The sequence below is a fragment of the Carlito syrichta genome, unplaced genomic scaffold (assembly GCF_000164805.1).
Source record: "Carlito syrichta isolate Samal-C Ts95f unplaced genomic scaffold, Tarsius_syrichta-2.0.1 Scaffold307020, whole genome shotgun sequence".
Taxonomy (NCBI): Eukaryota; Metazoa; Chordata; class Mammalia; order Primates; family Tarsiidae; genus Carlito; species Carlito syrichta.
Genome location: NW_007251116.1, coordinates 119,820 through 139,290, shown reverse-complemented (window position 1 = coordinate 139,290; position 19,471 = coordinate 119,820). Strand labels below are relative to the sequence as shown.

General features: G+C 43.9%; 1 protein-coding gene across 1 annotated transcript; it reads left to right on the top strand.

Moving 5' to 3' along the window:
- Positions 1 to 18,941: 18,941 nt before the first annotated feature.
- Positions 18,942 to 19,124, top strand: SMIM3 (small integral membrane protein 3). Its single transcript, XM_008063744.1, has one exon. The coding sequence runs from the start codon at positions 18,942 to 18,944 to the stop codon at positions 19,122 to 19,124; it is 183 nt and encodes a 60-aa protein (XP_008061935.1).
- Positions 19,125 to 19,471: the final 347 nt, after the last annotated feature.

Genomic DNA, 19,471 nt, shown 5'->3' with positions numbered 1-19,471 from the left:
CTCACCTCAGCCTCCCAAAGGCGCGGGATTACAGGCTGAGCCACTGAGCCCGGCTCTATCTGCTGGTTTCTAAGGCTCAGGGATGGTTGGGTCAGATGGCATGTCCAGTCTTGAATGGCTCTGGCTATGTTCTGATCTCTTCAAAATATCCTGGCGTTTTTTCCATTTTTCCAGCCACAGAAGAGCAGATAGCAACTCAGGCAGGGAACAAGCCTTTAGCTTGCTAGGAATTTGGGAGAGGCAGGGGCCAGGGGGGGTGAAACGAGAATGAGTGTTCCCTAGGGACCTCGGGTCACCCCAGAAAGGCCCCTGATGTGATTGACTTCACATTTTTTGTTGTTGTGTGTCCTGTCTGTTCCTTCCTCCGGTTGCTTTCTTTAGAACAAAGATCCCTAGTGAAATGACTCCGTGCTGGGTTGGTCAATGTCTGAGGCTAGCTATTATTACACGGTGGGAGGGAGCTATTTCCAAGAGTCAGCATGAGGCTGGGATGTCTGTCTCATATTGGACTTGGCATTGGAAAACCCACCTCCCTTTTTGTCAGCTCCCTTGTCCTTTTCTGAGAACAGAGAAAGGCTTATACTGAGGGCAGTGAGTCCTAGGGGACTGCATTAGGCAAGGCTAGTCCTCTGGCTGGTAGCTACAGGTGGGCTGGGAAGAGAAAATGATAACATCAGAGAGTGTCATTTTATTTTGGAGATAAGAATTCTGACTTTTGAGGTCATTGGGACTTCTGCAGGGGTGAGGGTTCTTTCTGGACTTCCTCTCCCAATTACGTTCCCTGAGTTGAGCTCAAGTTGGAAGTCCCCAGTCTTCCCATATTCATTTCTTCATTCTTCTTCTTTTTTTTTTGAGTTGGAGTCTCACTCTGTCACCCAGGCTGTAGTGCAGTGGCACACTCCCAGCCACCGCAGCCTCGACCTGCTGGGCTCAGGCGATCCTTCCGTCTCAACCTTCCAAGTAGCTGAAACTATAGGCATGTGTCACCATGCCCAACTAATTTTTTTATTTTATTGTAGAAGTGCCGTCTCACCAAGTTGCCCAGGCCATTCTCGCACCTATGGTCTCAGGCAATCCTCTCACCTCAGCCTCCCAAAGTGCTGGGATTATAGGCTTGAGCCACCATGCTTGGCCCTCATTCATCTTATATTTATTCTCACTTAGGATGTGCCAGGCCCTGTGTAGGTATGAGGAGATAGCAATAAACGTGAGATGGGGCCTCTGTTCCCCTCGTGCTTGCCTTTGAGGAAAGTCTTTGGCCTGATAGGAAAAAAAGCCAAGACAAGTAAACAAGCAACGGACAAGCTAATTTTAGATTGTGAAAAGCGTATGGAGAAAATAAAATGAGAATGGTAGCTTAATATGGAAAAACTTTCCTAAAAGCTAACAGTTCTAGGTCATGGCCACTGAGACAGCGGGCAGGGAAGGGGAAGCACATTCTATAGAGGGAACAGCAGGCGCCAAGGTCTTAAGTGAAATCACTTGTTGTCATTAGTTGTCCCAGGTTGCAGGGCGGCCAGTGGGGCCCCTGCTTGGAACTTGAGCTGCCCTGTCTGTGTGGCCTAAATGTTCCTTCCATTCTTCCTTAACAATCTCAGCAGGGCCATTGCTTTGCTAAGCTGTGGTGTGGCCATGTGCTCTTTGAGCTATTGCCAGGCCATGTTTCCTGGCTCTGGCTCCCTTCCCCATCTTGGGGAGGTGAATCTTCTTTCACTCTCTAATTTACTTTTAAGTACATTGTATTTTCCGATCTAAAAAAACCAAAACAATCTCAGCAGCTCCTTCTGAGGGTGGAGCCTTGGGAAGGGGTCCTGTAAGGTGGACAATGCCGGCAAACGTGGAGTCCTATGCCCTGGGAAGCCCATGCTTCACTCTCTGCAAGATGCCTGAAGAGTCACGTGTCCTTGGATGCTGGTTCTAGCTGCCTCCTTTCTGGCCGCGTGTCTGGTGGAAAGGAAGCAGCAGCAGCCCTGCCTGCTCCAAGCTCGAGCTCTGAGTGTACCGGACTAAGGCCACACCTGCAGAAAGCCACCTGCCTCTATCTGCCTTTTCTCCCACTTTGGGATAATTAAGCTCGCCTGCCGGCAGGAAGTCATTGCTGTTATTGCCTTCTTCCTCAGTGAACTCCTTGGCAGTAAAACCGGTTGGATAACCATTGGCAAGCTCTCAGAAGTTAACTGTTAGCTGCAACTCAGATGTGGAGGGTGTGTGTTTCCTGTGGAAGGTCAGAGCTGGGGACGTATTATCATCAAAGGCTATTTGCTTATAAAACTTTTCACTGCAGTTTCCTATATCTGACTTAAATCAGTTGTGGAGCGGTCATGACAGCCTAACCGATGACAGGGCCTCTGACCTCTTTTAATTCAGGATCTACTGTGTTCACCAGTTCAGTTTAACTTTTTTTCTCTTCTTTTTTTAGAGACAGGTTCTCGCTCTGTCGCCCAGGCTGGAGTGCAGTGGTGCAGTCACACTTCACTGAAGCCTCGAACTCCTGGGCTTGCGCGATCCTCCCTCCTCAGCCTTCCAGATAGCTGGGACTACAGGTGTGGGCCACCATGCCTGCCTAATTTTTAATCTATTTTTTTTTGGAGATGGGTCTTGCTTTAATCTATTTTTTTTTTTTTTTTTTTTGTGGAGATGGGTCTTGGAGATGTGTTGTCCAGACTGGCCTCCAACTCCTGGGCTTAAGCGATCCTCTCCCCTCAGTCTCCCAGATAGCTGGGACTATAGGTGTGCGCCCCCATGCCTGGCTAATTTTTTCTTCTTTTCTTTTTTGTAGAGATGGGTTTTCCTGTGTTGTCCAGGCTGATCTCAAACTCCTGGGCTCCAGTCATCCTCCCAACTTGGCCTCCCAAGGTGCTGGGATTATAGGCATGAGGCACCGCGCCCAACTCAGTTTAACTTCCACGAAGCCCTTACAGTACTAGACATTGTCCTAGCACTCTATGTGCATTAGCTCATTTAACTTCCACAGCATCCAGTGAAATCGTTACTATTATTTGTTATTATTCCCATTTTACAGATGAGGAAACTGAAGCTCAAGAGGTTGCCTCTCTTGCCAAAGCCACTGGACTGCATGTGTTTGCAACTCACCACCTATTTCATCACCTCTTGGCTTTGCTGACGACATCTATGCTGCTCATCATGCCTTTTCCTTCATTTCCTGCTTCTGAACTCCTGCTTATCCTTCAGAGCCCATTTCAAAAGCCTTTTTCTTGGTAGCTTTCCTTAGGCAGAAACAAAGGAATGAGGATTTATATACATATTTTCGAGTCGGAGTCTCACACTCCGTCGCCCAGGCTGGAGTACAGTGGCAACCACATGGCCACCACAGCCTCGACCTGTTGGGTTCAGGTGATCTTCCGCCTCAGCCTCCCAAGTAGCTGGAACTACAGGTACTCGCCACCACACCTGCCTAATTTTTTGATTTATCGTAGAGATGAGGTCTCGCCAGGTTGCCCGGGCTGGTCTCAAACCTGTGACCTCAGGCAATCTTCTTACTTCACCTCCCAAAGTGCTGGGATTATAGACGTGAGTCACCACATCCAGCTAAGAATTGATATTTTTTGAGCATTTATTAAGTTCCAAGACTCTTTGCATGTTGCCTTACTTGTCTTCACGATAAGATGCTGCCAGTGGTTTCTTTTGCCTGGGTCCACTCTGGCATGTCTCCCTTTCTTTTCTCCCTTCTTTCTCTAATAAACTTTGTTTGAAAAAAAAAAAGATGCTGCCATGCAGTGTAACATTCCTGTTTTACAGATGAGAAGACTGAGGTTTAGAGATTTTTAGATGCTGTATCCAAAGCCTCCTCTCTGATAAAGGTGGAAGGTGAGATCCAAATCAAAATCCTTGCCTCCAGAGTTCATGCTCTTTGTATTTCTTTACTTTCCTCCAGTAGCAAGTGGTTTGTACCTTTAGCGTAGCACTTCTCTGCCAACTCGTGTAATTTGTGGTTAGGACTGATGTCTTTTTCTTCCAGAAAAGCGTGAGCAGCTTCTTTTTTAAAAATATTTTATTTTATTTTAAAGATGTGGGGTACAGTGCAGGATTAGGTAGATAAGTGGTCATTGTGCAGGTAAATCGCCTGGTTTGAGATCAGGTACCCTTATGGATGTTATGTGCCCCCCCCTCCCCTGGCAGTATCTTGCTACTGCCAATCCCTTTCTTTCTTTCTGTCTTTTTTTTTTTTTTTTTTTTTGAGTTAGAGTTTCATTCTTGTTGCCCAGGCCAGAGTGCAGTGGCACACTCATGGTCACCGCAACCTCGACCTGCTGGGCTCAGGCGATCCTCCTGCTTCAGCCTTCCGAGTAGCTGGAACTACAGACATACGCCATCATGCCCGGCTAGTTTTTGTGATTTTATTGTAGAGACGAGGTCTCACCAAGTTGCTCAGGCTGGTTTCACAACCCCTGGGCTCAGGCAATCCTGTTGCCTAGGCCCCCCAAAGTGCTGGGATTACAGTGTGAGCCACTGTGCCCAGCCCAATTCCTTTCTTAGAGTGTTATGATAAATGTTCAGGGTCTGCTTATGAGTGAGAACATGTGATACTAGCTTCTTAAGGACAAACACTATATTTGATTTATCTCTATCTCAACACCATCTTCTCAATCCCAATGTAAATCACAGTGCCATCGATGTTTATTGAATTAGATTGAATAGCTAACTATACCGGTTTCATACTAGAACTGGAAGAATAGCTTAATTTAATCAATCACTCTGCTGGTTGATTTTTTTTTTTTTTTTTGATTGAAGAGGGATAGCATTTCTTTTCTTTTTTTTTTTTTTTGAATTGGAGTCTCACTCTGTCGCCCAGACTGGAGTGCAGTGGCTGCTTCCGGCCACCGCAGCCTCGCCTGCTGGGCTCCTGCGATCCTTCCACCTCAGCCTTCCGAGTAGCCGGAATTACATGCGATACCTCGCCCGGCTGATTTTTTTTTTTGATTTATTGTAGAGATGAGGTCTTGCTGCCCAGGCGGGTCTCGAACCCGCGGGTTCAGGCAATCCACTCACCTCAGCCCCCCAAAGGCGCGGGATTACAGGCTGAGCCACCGAGCCCGGCTCTTTTCTTTTCTTAAAAATTTATTTATTTATTATAAAGATGGATGCTGGTTGATTTTTAAAAGATCACTAATATGACTCAATCGTCTTTGTTGATAAAGTAGAGACATGGTCCAAGTTGGAGCTGCTAACAAACTCCAACTGAAGGAGGGGAGGATATTTGCTTAGGTCAGTGAGTCCTTCAGCCAGGAAGTATTAACCATAATAAGAATTAACATTTGTAGCGTGCTTACTCTGCGTCAGAACACTAAGTACTACGTGTGATTATCTTGTGTAATTCTCCCAGCCCTGTGAGGCAGACACTCTTTTCCCATTTTTGTTTTGTTTTCAGTTGAGTCAATAGAAGTTTAAGGAAGTCTAAGTAACTTATTCAAGGTTTCTGAGAGGGAGCCACGTTTAATCCCAGCCTGGGTTTTTGACACTACCCTGTCACGCGAATGTCAAGGAAAGAATCTCCCCACACTCCGTTTCCAAACATACCCTCCACTGGAAGATTCCCATGGCCCCACCGGAGCACGGGAGCTCAGGAACTAGTTGATTTCAGAAGTGTTTACCCAGTGCCTCAACACTGTGTGGAGGAGGGTCTTCCCTGCAGGACCAGGCTGGAACCGAGGCAGGGTCGTCCCTGCCATTCCTGTCCCAGGCCCTTCTTCTGTGTGCATGTGGAGTTTTCCCTTTTTAGTAGAAGCTCCCTGCTACAAGTAGGATTGCTGTGTCTCCCCTCTTCTCTGATGTTTTTACCCATGTGAGGAATAAATAACTCACAAGGCTTACCCATTGTCTTCTTCACCTTAGGTTTATTTGCATTTGGGCCTTAAGCCAGAGGGATGAAATGCGAGAATGGGACAGCATTTCATCAGTGATTTGACCGGGCATTTTAAAAATTTTGTCTCACATGTGCTTGCAGGTGTGTGTGTGTGTGTGTGTGTGTGTGTGTGTGTGTGTGTGTGAGAGAGAGAGAGAGAGAGAGAGAGAGATAGAGATAGAAAGAGAAAGAGTTCCTGGAATACCACCTGCCTCACCTTTTGTGAGGTTGCTTAGGCTCTGGTCATGAAGGAGCCTTGTAAGCTTTTATGTAGTATGAAGACATAGTTGAGAAACTAGCCTGGCCCTCACTGTGTAGGTCAGTTAATTCTGCCGCCCACAACCACCACTTTCTCCCACTTCCTTCCTCTGGCTTCCATCTCAAACAAGATGATGAAAGAGTTGAAAAGAGCACGGCAAACCAAGAGGCCTAAGTTCACCCAATTCTGCCTTCAACATTCCATGTGACCTTGGGCAAGTCATTTCCTTTCTTAGGCCATCATTTCTTTCATCTGTAATATGGGATTGGGATGTGGTACACGGATTAAACTAGACAGACTAAATTCTGTGCAGATTTCCAGAAAACCATTGGTTTATAGAAGTTTCGACTCCATAGAATGAATCCAGTAGGCCATAGTGTTACTGTGTTTGTTTTCTGCAGAGTGCCATAACAAATTACCACAAATTCAGTGGCTTAAAACAATATATATTTAGTGTCTTACAGTTTCAATAGTTCAGGCACTTCTTAACTGGATGCTTTACTGGAGGGTCTCACAAAGCTGCAGTCCATGTCTTGGCCAGGCTGCAGTGTCATCCGGACGATCACCTAGGGGAGTCTGCTTCATTTAGGTTATCGGCAGAATTTGTTTTCTTGAACTTATGGTGCCCTGCTTCCTCAAGGCCAGCAGGAAAATTGACCTCAGGGAGACCCTAAGCCCTCTTTCAAAGGACTTCCAATTGATTAAGTCAGTCAGGCTCACCCAGGATATTCTTTTTTGATTAACTTAAAGTCATCTGGAACCTTGCCGACAGTGAGGAATGAATAACTTAGAAAGTTTACCTATTACTTTCTTCATTAGCTTTATTGGCATCTGGGCCTTAAGCCAAAGAGATGAAATGGAAAGGATGGAATGGTATACATCAGTGATTCTGATGGAGGCTTAGTTATAGATGCAAAATCCCTTCACTGTTGCTATGATATCAACCTGGGGATGATACCGGGGACAGAGATCATGAGGACCATCTTAGAATTTCTGCATGACACAATTACTTTCCAGTAATATCCTTTTTAAAAAAGTAGTTTTATGGTCAGGCCCGGTGGCTCAACCTGTAATCCCAGCACTCTGGGAGGCCGAGGCAAGAGGATTGCCTGAGCCCGGGAGTTCGAGAGCAGCCTGGTCAACTTGGTGAGACCTCGTCTCTACAATAAATCAAAAAATAAGCCAGGCACAGTAACATGCGCCTGTAATTCCAGCTGCCTGGAAGACTGAGGTGGAAGGATTGTCTAAGCCCAGCAGGTCGAGGCTGCCGTGGCCGTGAACGTGCTACTGCACTCTAGCCTGGGCAACTGAGTGAGACTCCTACTCAAAAAAAAAAAAGTTTTATATGGAATATGCTAGGACCAGCACCCTATTTTTTGAGTCATGTCGAATGACTTCATTTATGAAATCAGTTCCAAAACATTACCTGTTCCTACATTAAAACTCTTCTTTTTTGTACTTACTTTAAAATGCAATGACTTATACTTTCCTTTAATTACTGTTATTTTTTCAATATTATTAAATGAATATAGTTATTCACAAAGGAAGCCATTTATGTGTTAACTTTTTATATTATCTAGTACTTTTTTATTTGAAATGATATGTCATTGAATACTATTAATTTAAGATATCTTATATGTCCATAGCTGTTTTAAAAAATCTTTTTGTTTTATCAGTATCTGAGAAAGATGTGTTGTAAATCTCCAACTGTAATTGTGAACTTGAAAACTGAAAATCATTTTACTTTTCTGTTATCTCTATAATACCTTTGCCTGATAGTAGGATCGTTCTACTAGCTTATGTAAATCATAGTTAACATGGTGTTTCTTTTGTATTTCTTTACTTCCAACCCTTCTAATCTCCGTGTGTCTTTTGTAAGAGATATATATGTACATAGATATTTTGTTTTTATGTTTATATATTGTAATCATCTTCGCTAGTTTGGATTTAAATCTACCATCTTTTGCTATGCTTTCTATTTGTCCTATCCTAAGCTATTGTTATTTTTCTCCTTTACTTTTTTCCCCTGAAATTATGCACTTTTACTGTTTTTTAAAATGGCTACCCTGAAGATTACAATTTGCATCCTTGGTTCTTTTGCCCTTTGCCAGACAATGCATTATACAATAAAATCAAGACACTTTAAAGCATTCTGTTTCTTTCACTATTTATTTGCTATTGCTCATGAATATTTTAATTCTGTATTTTTGTCTGAAAATGTCTTTTTTTTTTTGAGTTGGAGCCCCTTATCCAGACTGGAGTGCAGTGGCTGCTCCCGGCCACCGCAGCCTCAACCTGATGGGCTCCGGCAATCCTTCCACTCAGCCTTCCAAGTAGCTGGAATTACAGGCATGCGGTACCACGCCCAGCTAAATTTTTTAATTTATTGTAGAGATGAGGTCTTGCCAAGTTGCCCAGGTGGGTCTCAAACCCGCGGGCTCAGCCAATCCACTCACCTCAGCCTCCCAAAGCACGGGATTACAGGCTGAGCCACCGAGCCCGGCCTGAAAATGTCTTATTTCACCATAATTCTTGGCAGTTATTTCCACTCACCTCTTTAAAGATATCATTCTACTAGTTTTTTTTTTCATTGTTTCTCTTGAGAAGTTGGGTGTCAATCTGATTGTTTCTCATTTGAAGATAATATGTTTTACTTCTCTTTTTGGTTTTCAGCAGATTTACTATAATGTTCTTAATTATAGATTTCATTTTATATATTCTGCTAGGAGTTCATAGGACCTTTTTTAGTATGTGAATTGATGTCTTTCATCAGCTTAGGAAAATTCTGTTGCTGTTTATTCAATATTGTTTCTTCCCCCATTCTTTCTTTTCTCCTTCTGGTTTTCCAATATGTGCATGCTGTATCTTGTCACTATTTCTTCTGTGCCCCTTATCCAATTTTCTGTATTTTTAATCCTTTTGTTTCTCTCTGCTTTATTCTAAATACTTTTCCTCCCTTGCTCTTTCTTCCAGCTCATTAATCCTCTCTTTAACTATATCTAATTTTCATTAAGCCCATCTGCTGAATTTTTAATTTCTATTGTATTTTCCAGTTCTAGAATTTCTACTTGGTTCTTTAAAGAAAATCTGTGTGTTCTTTCTTATAATTTCAAGTTTTCTGTCAAAATTCTCAACCTTGGAGTTTTTTTCTCCTTGGACATAGTAAGCAAGGTTACTTAAAGTCTGTCTGATAACTTCAGTATCTGGAGCCCCTGTACATTTTTTTTCTGTTGCCTGTTGTTTCTGATCGTTTTGTTTTTGTCATCTTGTCTTTTTGCATCCTGGTTATTTTTGGTTACATATTACATATTGTATTTGAAAACAAAACAAAACAAAAGCAATTTGAGGCCTATCATGACGTTATTGGCTCCAGAGAAGATGTGTACTTGTTTTTGTCAGGCACATGGAGATTCCAGAAATCTGGAACAATCTTAATTCAGTTTCATAGACTGTGATAATTCAAAGCTGTGTGTAGTTCTGGAATATTTTAAGTTCATCTTTAGCATTAAGGTTGTTCTCTGAAGTCCAAGCTCAAAGTGCAGAGGTTTTACTCTCCTTGTCTTGGCAGTCTTGAACTACAGCTTTTGTTCCCTTAGTTTGTCAGAAGAACTGCTTATTCTCCATTCTCCACTAGGGAAAAAGCTACCCTAAATGCCAGGTAGTTCTTATTGCCTTCAAGCAAGTTTTTTTTTGTTTTTTTTGAGGGGGTCTCACTTTTCTAGTTGTCTTTGGTAAAAGGACTGGTCCAAATTGTCAAGTGTCAAGTTCTCCATTACCAGCATTGGAAGTCCTGATCTTTGTAGACTGTATTATCTCTTCTTAATTTTTTAAGTCTAGAGTGGTCTTTGGCCAAAAATAATGAGTCTTAAGAAGAGAGCTGAGGGTCTGGTATACTCTATGCTTATATACCTGGGTCTGTGTGGACTCTGGAGATGGCTGTAGTATAGTGGTAAGTACAGGATCAGGAGACCTGAGTTTGAATCTCATTCACTTTATGAGGAATGGCTGGTTAACCTTTCAGCTTTAGTTTCCATAGCTATAAAATAATATATCCCACATAGGATTATTGTGGTGGTTTAATTAGTTAATGAATGGCACAGGATCAGCATAATACATAGTATTTGTTAAGCAAATATAAATAATACAAATTTGTTAAATTTTTTTGTTTTTACAAGTTTAAGCAAATGTAATTTTTTAAACCCATGATGGCTTATATGACCCTGTGCTTGAGAAGATGGGGAAGGGGTGCTTCACTTTTCTGTGATTCTTGGAAGGAAAAGTGTCATAATAAGTAAATAATAGTAACTTCTAAGAGAGTATCTTGCATATAGCAAGTACTTGGCAGATGAATAAGTGAATGAATATCCCACAGACTTGTCATGCTAGTACTCAACCAAAAATAACAATGATATTGCCCTGTCAGACAGGACAAAGTTGCTTGCTGGTGAGTCTGGTGAATAGATAGCACAGACTTGTTGCCTTGAATCCAATTATTCTAAAACTGCCAGTTTAGGCTGGGCGCTGTAGCTCCTTCCTATAATCCCAGCACTTTGGGAGGCTGAGGTGACAGGATTGCTTGAGCCACAGGTTCAAGACCAGCCTGCGCAACTTGGTGAGACATCATCTCTACAGTAAATTAAAAAATTAGCCAGGTGTGGTGGCACATGCCTATAGTTCCAGCTACTTGGAAGGCTGAGGTGGAAGGATCACTTGAACCCAGCAGGTCAAGGCTGCAGTGGCCGCAAGCATGCCACTGCACTCCATCCTGGGTGACAGAGTGAGACTCTAATTCAAAAAAAAAAAAAGAAGCTACCAGCTTGTAGGGAACCTTAATTTATGAAATTAATAGAACTGTCCATATAACTAGAAAGTTTGCTATATGGTAGGATTGGCTGAAACAACGATTCTTTTTTTTGCAAAAGGATTTTAGTTGATTAAGATAAATGGTCCCAGAAGTAAAACTTGGTGTTTCCTAATAGGTATTCCCTTTCCTGCCTAAATCAGATCGAGTGGAGTACTTGGTAGATGGCGTGAATTTTGCACCTTTGAGGGAGTACATTTTTTTTCTCCGTTTGAAGAAATTACATTTTTTTCTTACTCTTACACTCAGTCTTGTTAGTGCATACAAAATAGGCATTTTGAGATTATTGACTTTTCCATTAAGTTGGCAAAACTTGCTTAACCCCTGTGAACTGAGGAGGAATAATGATGTGTCCAGGTCACAGGGCTGGTGGTGTGTAGGGCCTGTGATCTGATGGCATGTTTGGTACCAGTGACTTTTCTGCTGGTGAGCTCAGGGTGGCGTTAATGCAGTTTCTTAGACAAACATGTGCTAGAGTTTATTATTCATTAATGAAGCAAATAACAGATAAAGTATAGTGGTTCAATGTGACAGCAGTTTAGATCTGACTGCTGTTTACTTCCTGTGGTCATAAAAATATATTATTATCAATGATAGGGTTAGATTTATAACATGAATGGTCAGGGCCATATTCTGTCATGAATCATTCATCAGAAATACCAAGCAATATATCTGTGAAGCAAATGATAAGCAAATTGATCTATGACTATTAATTAGATGTACCAGGTTTTACGCACTCATAAAATGCACCCAGATGTCATGTGAAGGTCAAACAGAAGTCAGCTGGGAGAAACTTAGAGTCCTGCTTTTTCTCAAGCAAATTTTTCTAGCATGCAATGAAAGATGCTGAACATATGGTTTGCATAGTCCTTATTTGGGGGGCAAAGTTTGTCTTTCATAGTGGGAAGAGGTGGAAATGACTAGAACCCCTATTACGTGGGAGGAATAACCCATTGAAGGACACATTGAGGACTGAGATGAGGGAAGCTGGGAGACAGGGCTCCCTGTGCCCTCTGACGCCCAACCATATATCTGAGTCCACCCTTAGAATCCTGAAACGGGAGCTCTGGAGGGCCCTTGGAGGACACTGAACCCTGTGTCTCTCTGACTGTGTTCTGAGGAGCCCAAGAAAGTCAAGGGGAAACTGACCAACTGTGCCAGACCACTAAGTAAGCAGACTGCGCCAAGCAGGAAAAAATGACTTTCATTTCATCACAACATGTAAATTTCATGTGTTATGATTTAGTGTTGTTTTTAGTTTGAATTGCATATGTCAAGGGGGTCGGCACCCTAATCTCCAGGGCTTAGGGTCTCCAAGAATATTCACTGAGTCCTGCTGGGTGGGTAGGTCTTCAAGCCCCCTTCCCTACTCTCCCTGAACGTTCGATAGAGCAGCTTCACTTGAGCTGTTTTTGTGATTGGGGTTGTAAATACAATTTCACTTGTAATATTGGTACAGTCTAGGATACAGATTTCAGAACAAATTTCACTTATTCATGTACTTGTTCTGTTTTGTTTTGGTTGGGGTAGCGATGTGATCAACTTATGTGTTTGGATTATTATTCTATTGGGGGCAGGACTGGAAGTGGGGACCTCAGTTTCACGATCTGTGGACTAGGGCTGGTTCTGGCTTTAATGTTCCGTGATTCTTGATTGTGGATGAGCCCTGAAGCCTGAGTTCCTGTAAATGACAGGTTTTGCATATGAAAACCAGCCAAGGAGATGACGTATTCCTGGCATTTGGAGTCACAGAGACTGTTTCATGTTAATGGGTTTACAGGAAAGGGCTTCTATGGGGTTCCTCTGTTGATGGAGTTAGGAGACCACAGAGAATGATTTCTCCCGCCCCCGTCCCCCTTGAACAGTTCGCATCTCCTGTGACTCATGCTTGTGTCTTAGGCCTTGGAGAGAGTGACTGTTTCTGAGGCTGAGACAGGGCCAGCCTGGGCCTCTCCCTCCTCTGCAGGCCCCAGCCTGATCATCCTGTGGCCCTGGGGAGCTTTGCAGGAGGTTTTACCTTCATCTTGGAGCTTGCCCAGATCTGCCCAGCCTGGCTGCAGAGCACCTAGGAATCCATTCCACAATCTTAGAGCCAAAAGGTCTTTGAGGCCTCACAGATGGTCGAGTCCAGGGGTTCTCTGGGCATTCATACCACCAGAATAATGGGGAAAGCATTCCCCCCCATACCCTTTAAGTCTAATACAGTAAATCTGGATTGGGACCCAGAAATTGGTGAGTTTTTTTATACTGTCTTGTCACTTACTGCGGTATATGGCATTTGGTGACTTAGGGTACGGACAGGGTGAGGGTAGATAGATGGAGAGGGAGAGGTGCAGCAGCAGGGAGGAGCGCAGCACTGCCAGAGCCGGCAAGCCGGTGGTACACGCTGGGAATCCAGAGATCTGAGTAAATTGCAAAGAACTGCAACACACAGAGGTGAGAGAAGAAAAGATTTATTTAAGAAAAGTTTACTCCCCACAGACAGGGAGTGGGCCTACACTCTATGTGAGTGTGGCATCATAGTCCCCAAAGCCCTGGCTTAAATCCTTTTCTTGGAGATGTTGCATGTGACTGCCATGACTTCCTTATCAACCACCTGTGGATGTCTTGGAGATCCTGTGACACAGAGACCCATTAATGTCTGTCCATATTATCATAACCCCTAGAGATAAGGATTCTAATTTTCCTGCACCTTCCCAAATGACATGCCTTAGAGCTAGTGGAGGGTGCACCTCCCCTTATCTCCTAGGCATTGCCAGTGGGTAGCTTTAGGGGATCCTTGGCTTCCATGTAGATGGAGCCCAATTTACTGGAAGATCGAATCCCCACATGCTCTTCCTCTGAGCGGTTGTAACTTTTGTAATTACCAAGTTTCATGACTTTTACAATCCTTGCCCAATGCATGGTGTCTTAGGCCTTGTAAATTCCCTTTACTCTAGGCAAGCTTGATTACCGCTATGAGATACCTCTAATACCTGGCACCAAGAAGTCTGTTTCTGAAAAGACAAAGTGGGCAAAGTTAATTTTACCTAAAGTGTGCATTTCTCAAAAGCATAACTTCTACTTTCTCATCATTGTGTCAGGGTTTAAGAACAATATAAAAAATGACTTCCCACTCTCGATCTGTCCTTTCAGTGACCACTGATCTAGTCTCATACCTTAATTTTACTTGATTTAAAAATTACATATGTATATATTTACCTTTTTTGGGGGGGGAGTTGGGAAGTCCACTCTCTAACCCAGGCTGGAGGGCAGTGGCACAATCATGGCTCACCACAGCCTCGACCCTCTGGGCTCAGGTGATCCTTCTGCCTCAGCCTCTTGAGTAGCTGAGACTACAGGCCTGCACTACCACACTTGGCTAACTTTTTATTTTTGTAGCAATGAGGTTTCACTATGTTGCCTAGGCTGATCTCAAACTCCTGGGCTCAAGCAATCCTCTGGTCTCAGCCTTCCAAAGTGCTAGGATTACAGACATGAGCCACCATACCCAGCCTGTATTTACTCTTTTTAATATAGAAAATCAGAAAAACTTGCTTCATATGAAAACATAAAAAACCTAAAAAAAGAAAGAAAGAGAGAAAGAAAAACCCCCTAAATTCAATTTTCCCCTCAACCCAGGTAGCATAAAAAAAATTATGCATGGTGCCTTATTCTGTCACCCAGGCTAGTGTGAAGTGGCATGGTCACAGCTCACCGCAGCCTCGACCTTTTTGTGCTCAGGCAATCTTTCCATATCAGCCTCCCAAGCAACTGAGACTACAGGCATGGTGATTCAGGCCTGTAATCCTAGCACTTTGGGAAGCCAAGAAGATTACCTGAGCCCAGGAGTTCAAGGCTAGCCTGGGCAACACGGCAAGACCTTGTCTCTACAAAAATAAAAAAATTAACTGGGCATGGTGATGCATGGCTGTAACCCTAACTACTTGGGAGGCTGAGGTGAAAGGATTGCCTGAGCCCAGAAGGTCGAGACTACGGTGTGCTGTGATCATGCCACTGCACTCCAGCCTGAGCAACAGAGTGAGACCTGACTTAAAAAAAAAAATTAGAAATCATATATGATCATGTTGAGAAAATTCAAATAGTATTAAAACAGTCTAACTCCCCAGAAAGTAATCACTATTAACACTTTCTTGGAATTACACTCAGAAAATAATGTTTGTGTCTTAATCCTTGCCTATCTCTTCTTAACTCTACAAAATCGGAACCAAAGGAAAGGTCCTATACACACTATCCTGCACCTGCTGCTTTTTTTTTTTCCCCCCCTTAAAGTATTCTGGAGTTCACCCGAGATCCGATTCTTTTAAATAACTGTTTAAAAAACTAATATTTAAATTCAAATACTTATCATTTCTTCCCCTTGTCTAACTGAAACATGGTATCCTCATTCCTCTGGTCACCACCGTTCCACTTTCTGCTTCAGTGTGTTCCATTTATCAGTGAGAACATGGGGTTTTTGTCTTTCTGTGCCTGGCTTGTTTCATTTAGCATAATATCCTCCAGGGTCATCCATGCTGTTGCAAATGGCACCAATTTCCCTCTTCTCTAAGGCTGGAGAGTATTCCATTTGTATCACATTTTCTCTATCTGTTCATGGTTGGTAGACAGTTAGGTTGATTCCATAACTTGGCTGTTGTGAATAATGCTAAAATAAACTGATTTCAAATCCTTTGGTTATATGCCCAGAAGTGGGATTACTGGGATCATATGGTAACTCTTTCTTAGTTTTTTGAGGAACCTCCTTGCAGTTTTCCATAATAGCTATGTTAATTAAATACATTAATATTTGTAATGCACTTGGAACAATGTTTGAATACATGAAAATTGTCTCATTCTATTCCATTATTTGGATATACCCTACTTAATTCTACTGTTTGTGGACATTTGTTGTGTTTGTTGCTATAACAAAAAGTGCACGAACTAACATCCTTGTCTGTGTGTCTTAGGGACTCTCCTTTGGATGAGCTGTCCTTTGGTGATCAATACCTTGTGTGGGGAGGCAACAGTGAGCACGGAGCCAAAAACATTAGAAAGGAAGAACGGGTGATTAGGTAAGAGTAAGAAATAGGAAGGGAATTAGGAGTTTTGCCCAGGACCTAGACTCACAGACCTTAGATTGATTGATTGATTGATTGATTGATTGGTTATGTTTTTGAGTTGGAGTCTTACTCTGTTTTCCAGGCTGGAATGCAGTGGCACACTCATGGCCACTGCAGCCTCGACCTGCTGGGCTCAGGCGATCCTTCTGCCTCAGCCTTCCAAGTAGCCTGAACTGCAGGCACGTGCCACTATGCCTGGCTAATTTTTATTTTTATTTTTATTTTTATTGTAGAGATGAGGTCTGGCCGAGTTGCCCAGGCTGGTCTCAAACCACTGTGCTCAAGCAATCGTCTCACCTCGGCCTCCCAAAGTGCTTGGGATTATAGGCATCAGCCATCGCACCTGGTCTAGACCTTAGATTTAAAAGGAACTATAAGAGAGTGCTTGTTCCAGCCTTGTGTGCTCTGGGCAGAGGATATGTTAGATCCTAGTCCCCAAGAGGTGCCCTGGGAGCGAATCCACAGGAAGGGGGTGCTGAAAACCTTCAACGTTTTTGACAGAAATAGAGACCTTTGACATCTCTTACGCGTTGTACAAACTACCAACTCAGGATTGTGTACAGTGAAACATGCATCCTACTACATTCCTTTTATTGATGTTCTACTTTTTTTTTTTTTTTTTTTGAGTTGGAGTCTCACTCTGTCGCCCAGACTGGAGTGCAGTGGCCGCTCCCGGCCACCGCAGCCTCGACCTGCTGGGCTCCAGCGATCCTTCTGCCTCAGCCTTCCGAGTAGCCAGAATTACAGGCAGGCGCTACCATGCCCGGCTGATTTTTTGATTTATTGTAGAGATGAGGTCTTGCTGCCCAGGTGGGTCTCGAACCCGTGGACTCAGGCAATCCACTCACCTCAGCCTCCCAAAGGCGTGGGATTACAGGCTGAGCCACCGAGCCCGGCTGATGTTCTATTTTATTAAGTTACTTTTTTGGTGGTTGCTGTGCTATGGCCAATACTGGGTAAAGATTAATTTGGAATAGGAAATGAAAATGGTACCATCCAATATTATTCCAAAGTTTCACAGCGCTCAGGGGGCGCATACTTCCCGTTAGTAAGTAAATGGTTAAGAATGAAATAAAAACACCTTTTTCTTTCAATTTCATGTATTATTTTTTCAAATGACTACTAAGTTGTTAGGATATAAATACTTAGGAAGTCGCTTGAACCTAACTACTTAATAAATGAAACCACTAGGTGTTTTTTTTTGGCCTAGGGTATTGTGAAAAAATTACTAAGACACTAAGGAAGCCACGAATCAGAAAATGACTGGAAACAACTGATACACATCTGTATTCATTGGAACTCTTGGCTCAAGTGAGAGACACCAAGTGAACACTGGCTTGAGCAAAAACAGGAAATTATTGACTCCTCTATTTAGGATGTCCAGGGTTGCAGATGGCATCAGTGTTGGTTGTGTTCAGGTGCTCACATGAGGTCATCAAGGCTCTCTTTATCTGTCTTTCCATCTCCAGGGCAGGCTCTCCACACATGCAGGGGATAGCCCCAGAACCATTCCTTCCAGACTCACATCCTTTCCACTTAGCAATTCCAGCAGAAAGCATCATCTTTCCCAAGAACTTGTGTGTAAAATCCCTGGAGAGGGCTTTGGTTGGCTTAGCCTGGATCACTTTCCTATCCCTGAACTGTGGCTATAGAGGTTTATATGGTCATTCCCAGATCACATGTCTGACCCTGTGCTTAGATGTGTTACACAGAATAGATAGGCTTTTCCAAGAAAAGAGGGAGTTTTGCTCCCCTGAGAATGAGAGAATAGAACCCAAACCAATGCATTTCTCATTTTATAGGTGAGGGAACGGGCTGGTAAGATGGTCATTTAATAATCAAGCATGTGAGCCGGGCTCGGTGGCTCATCATGTAGTCCCGCACTTTGGGAGGCCGAGGTGAGTGGATCGCCTGAGTCCGCGGGTTTGAGACCCGCCTGGGCAACTTGGCAAGACCTCATCTCTACAATAAATCAAAAAATTAGCTGGGTGTGGTAGCGTGCGCCTGTAGTTCCAGCTACTTGGAAGGCTGAGTGGAAGGATCGCTGGAGCCCAGCAGGTCGAGGTTGCGGGGGCTGGTAGTGTGCCACTGTACTCCAGTCTGGGTGACAGAGTGAGACTTCAACTCAAAAAATAAAAAATAAAATAATCAAGCATGTGGCTCAGCCTGTCATCCCAGCGCTTTGGGAGGCTGAGGCGAGTGGATTGCCAGAGCCTGCAAGTTCGAGACCAGCCCAGGCAACTTGGCGAGACCTTGTTTCTATAATAAATAAAAAAGTTAGCCAGGCGTGGTGGTGCATGCCTGTAGTTCCAGTTACTTGGAAGTTTGAGATGGAAGGATCGCTGGAGCCCAGCTAGTCGACACTGGGGTGGCCGTCAGCATGCCACTGCACTCCAGCCTGGGTGACAGAGTGAGACTCTGACTCAAAAAATAAAAAATAAAATAACTAAGCCCAGAGGCTCTGGAGTCCCACCCATCTGGGTTCACGTCCTTGGTCAAATTAATGACATCTATATCTTTTAAGATTTCAGGGTCCTCATCTGTAAAATGGGCATAACTGAAGATAAAGGCCAAGGAATAAAAAGCAGACCGTCACTATGGTTTTTATCTCGTAGGCTGCATGGTTCAAGTGAGAACTGAATGAATTGATAGACATACGTGCCTAAGCCAGGCCTGGAACAGAAAGCCCTCAGGAAATGGAGCCATTGTAATTCCTGGTCATAGAGCCCTAAGGATCACATAATATCTGGTGAGTGACCCAAGCTTCTGATTCCTGGAGGGTTCTTTCTAACTTGGGAGGCAGGAGAGAGGACACACAACGGTGATTTTCCTCCCCTGTGTGTTGCAGAGTGAAGCAGCATGGATGCAGTCAGCCAAGTCCCCGTGGAAGCCGCGCTTCCCAAGCACATCCTGGACATCTGGGTCATCGTCCTTATCATCCTGGCCACCATTGTCATCATGACCTCCTTGTTGCTGTGCCCAGCCACGGCAGTCATCCTCTATCGCATGCGGACTCATCCGGTCCTCAACGGGGCTGTCTGAGAAGCCCCCTAGGGGGTGAGAGGAGTGAGGATGGAGCTCCCCACCTCTGGGCTCCTCCCTGTTCTCCGAAATGCAGCAGGAAGGACTTCTGAGCGTGGACCTGAGTTCTGGCTTCGATTCTGCCACTGGCCAGCTGTGTGAATTTGGTCGAGGGGCCTAACTCCGAGCTCTGAGTTCCTTCGCTTTCACATGGGGATCGTGACCCCGGCCCTTCCTACCTCATAGGGTTGTGAGAACCACATGTCTTTTTTTTTTTGAGTTGGAGTCTCACTCTGTCACCCAGACTGGAGTGCAGTGGCCGCTCCCGGCCACCGCAGCCTCGACCTGCTGGGCTCCGGTGATCCTTC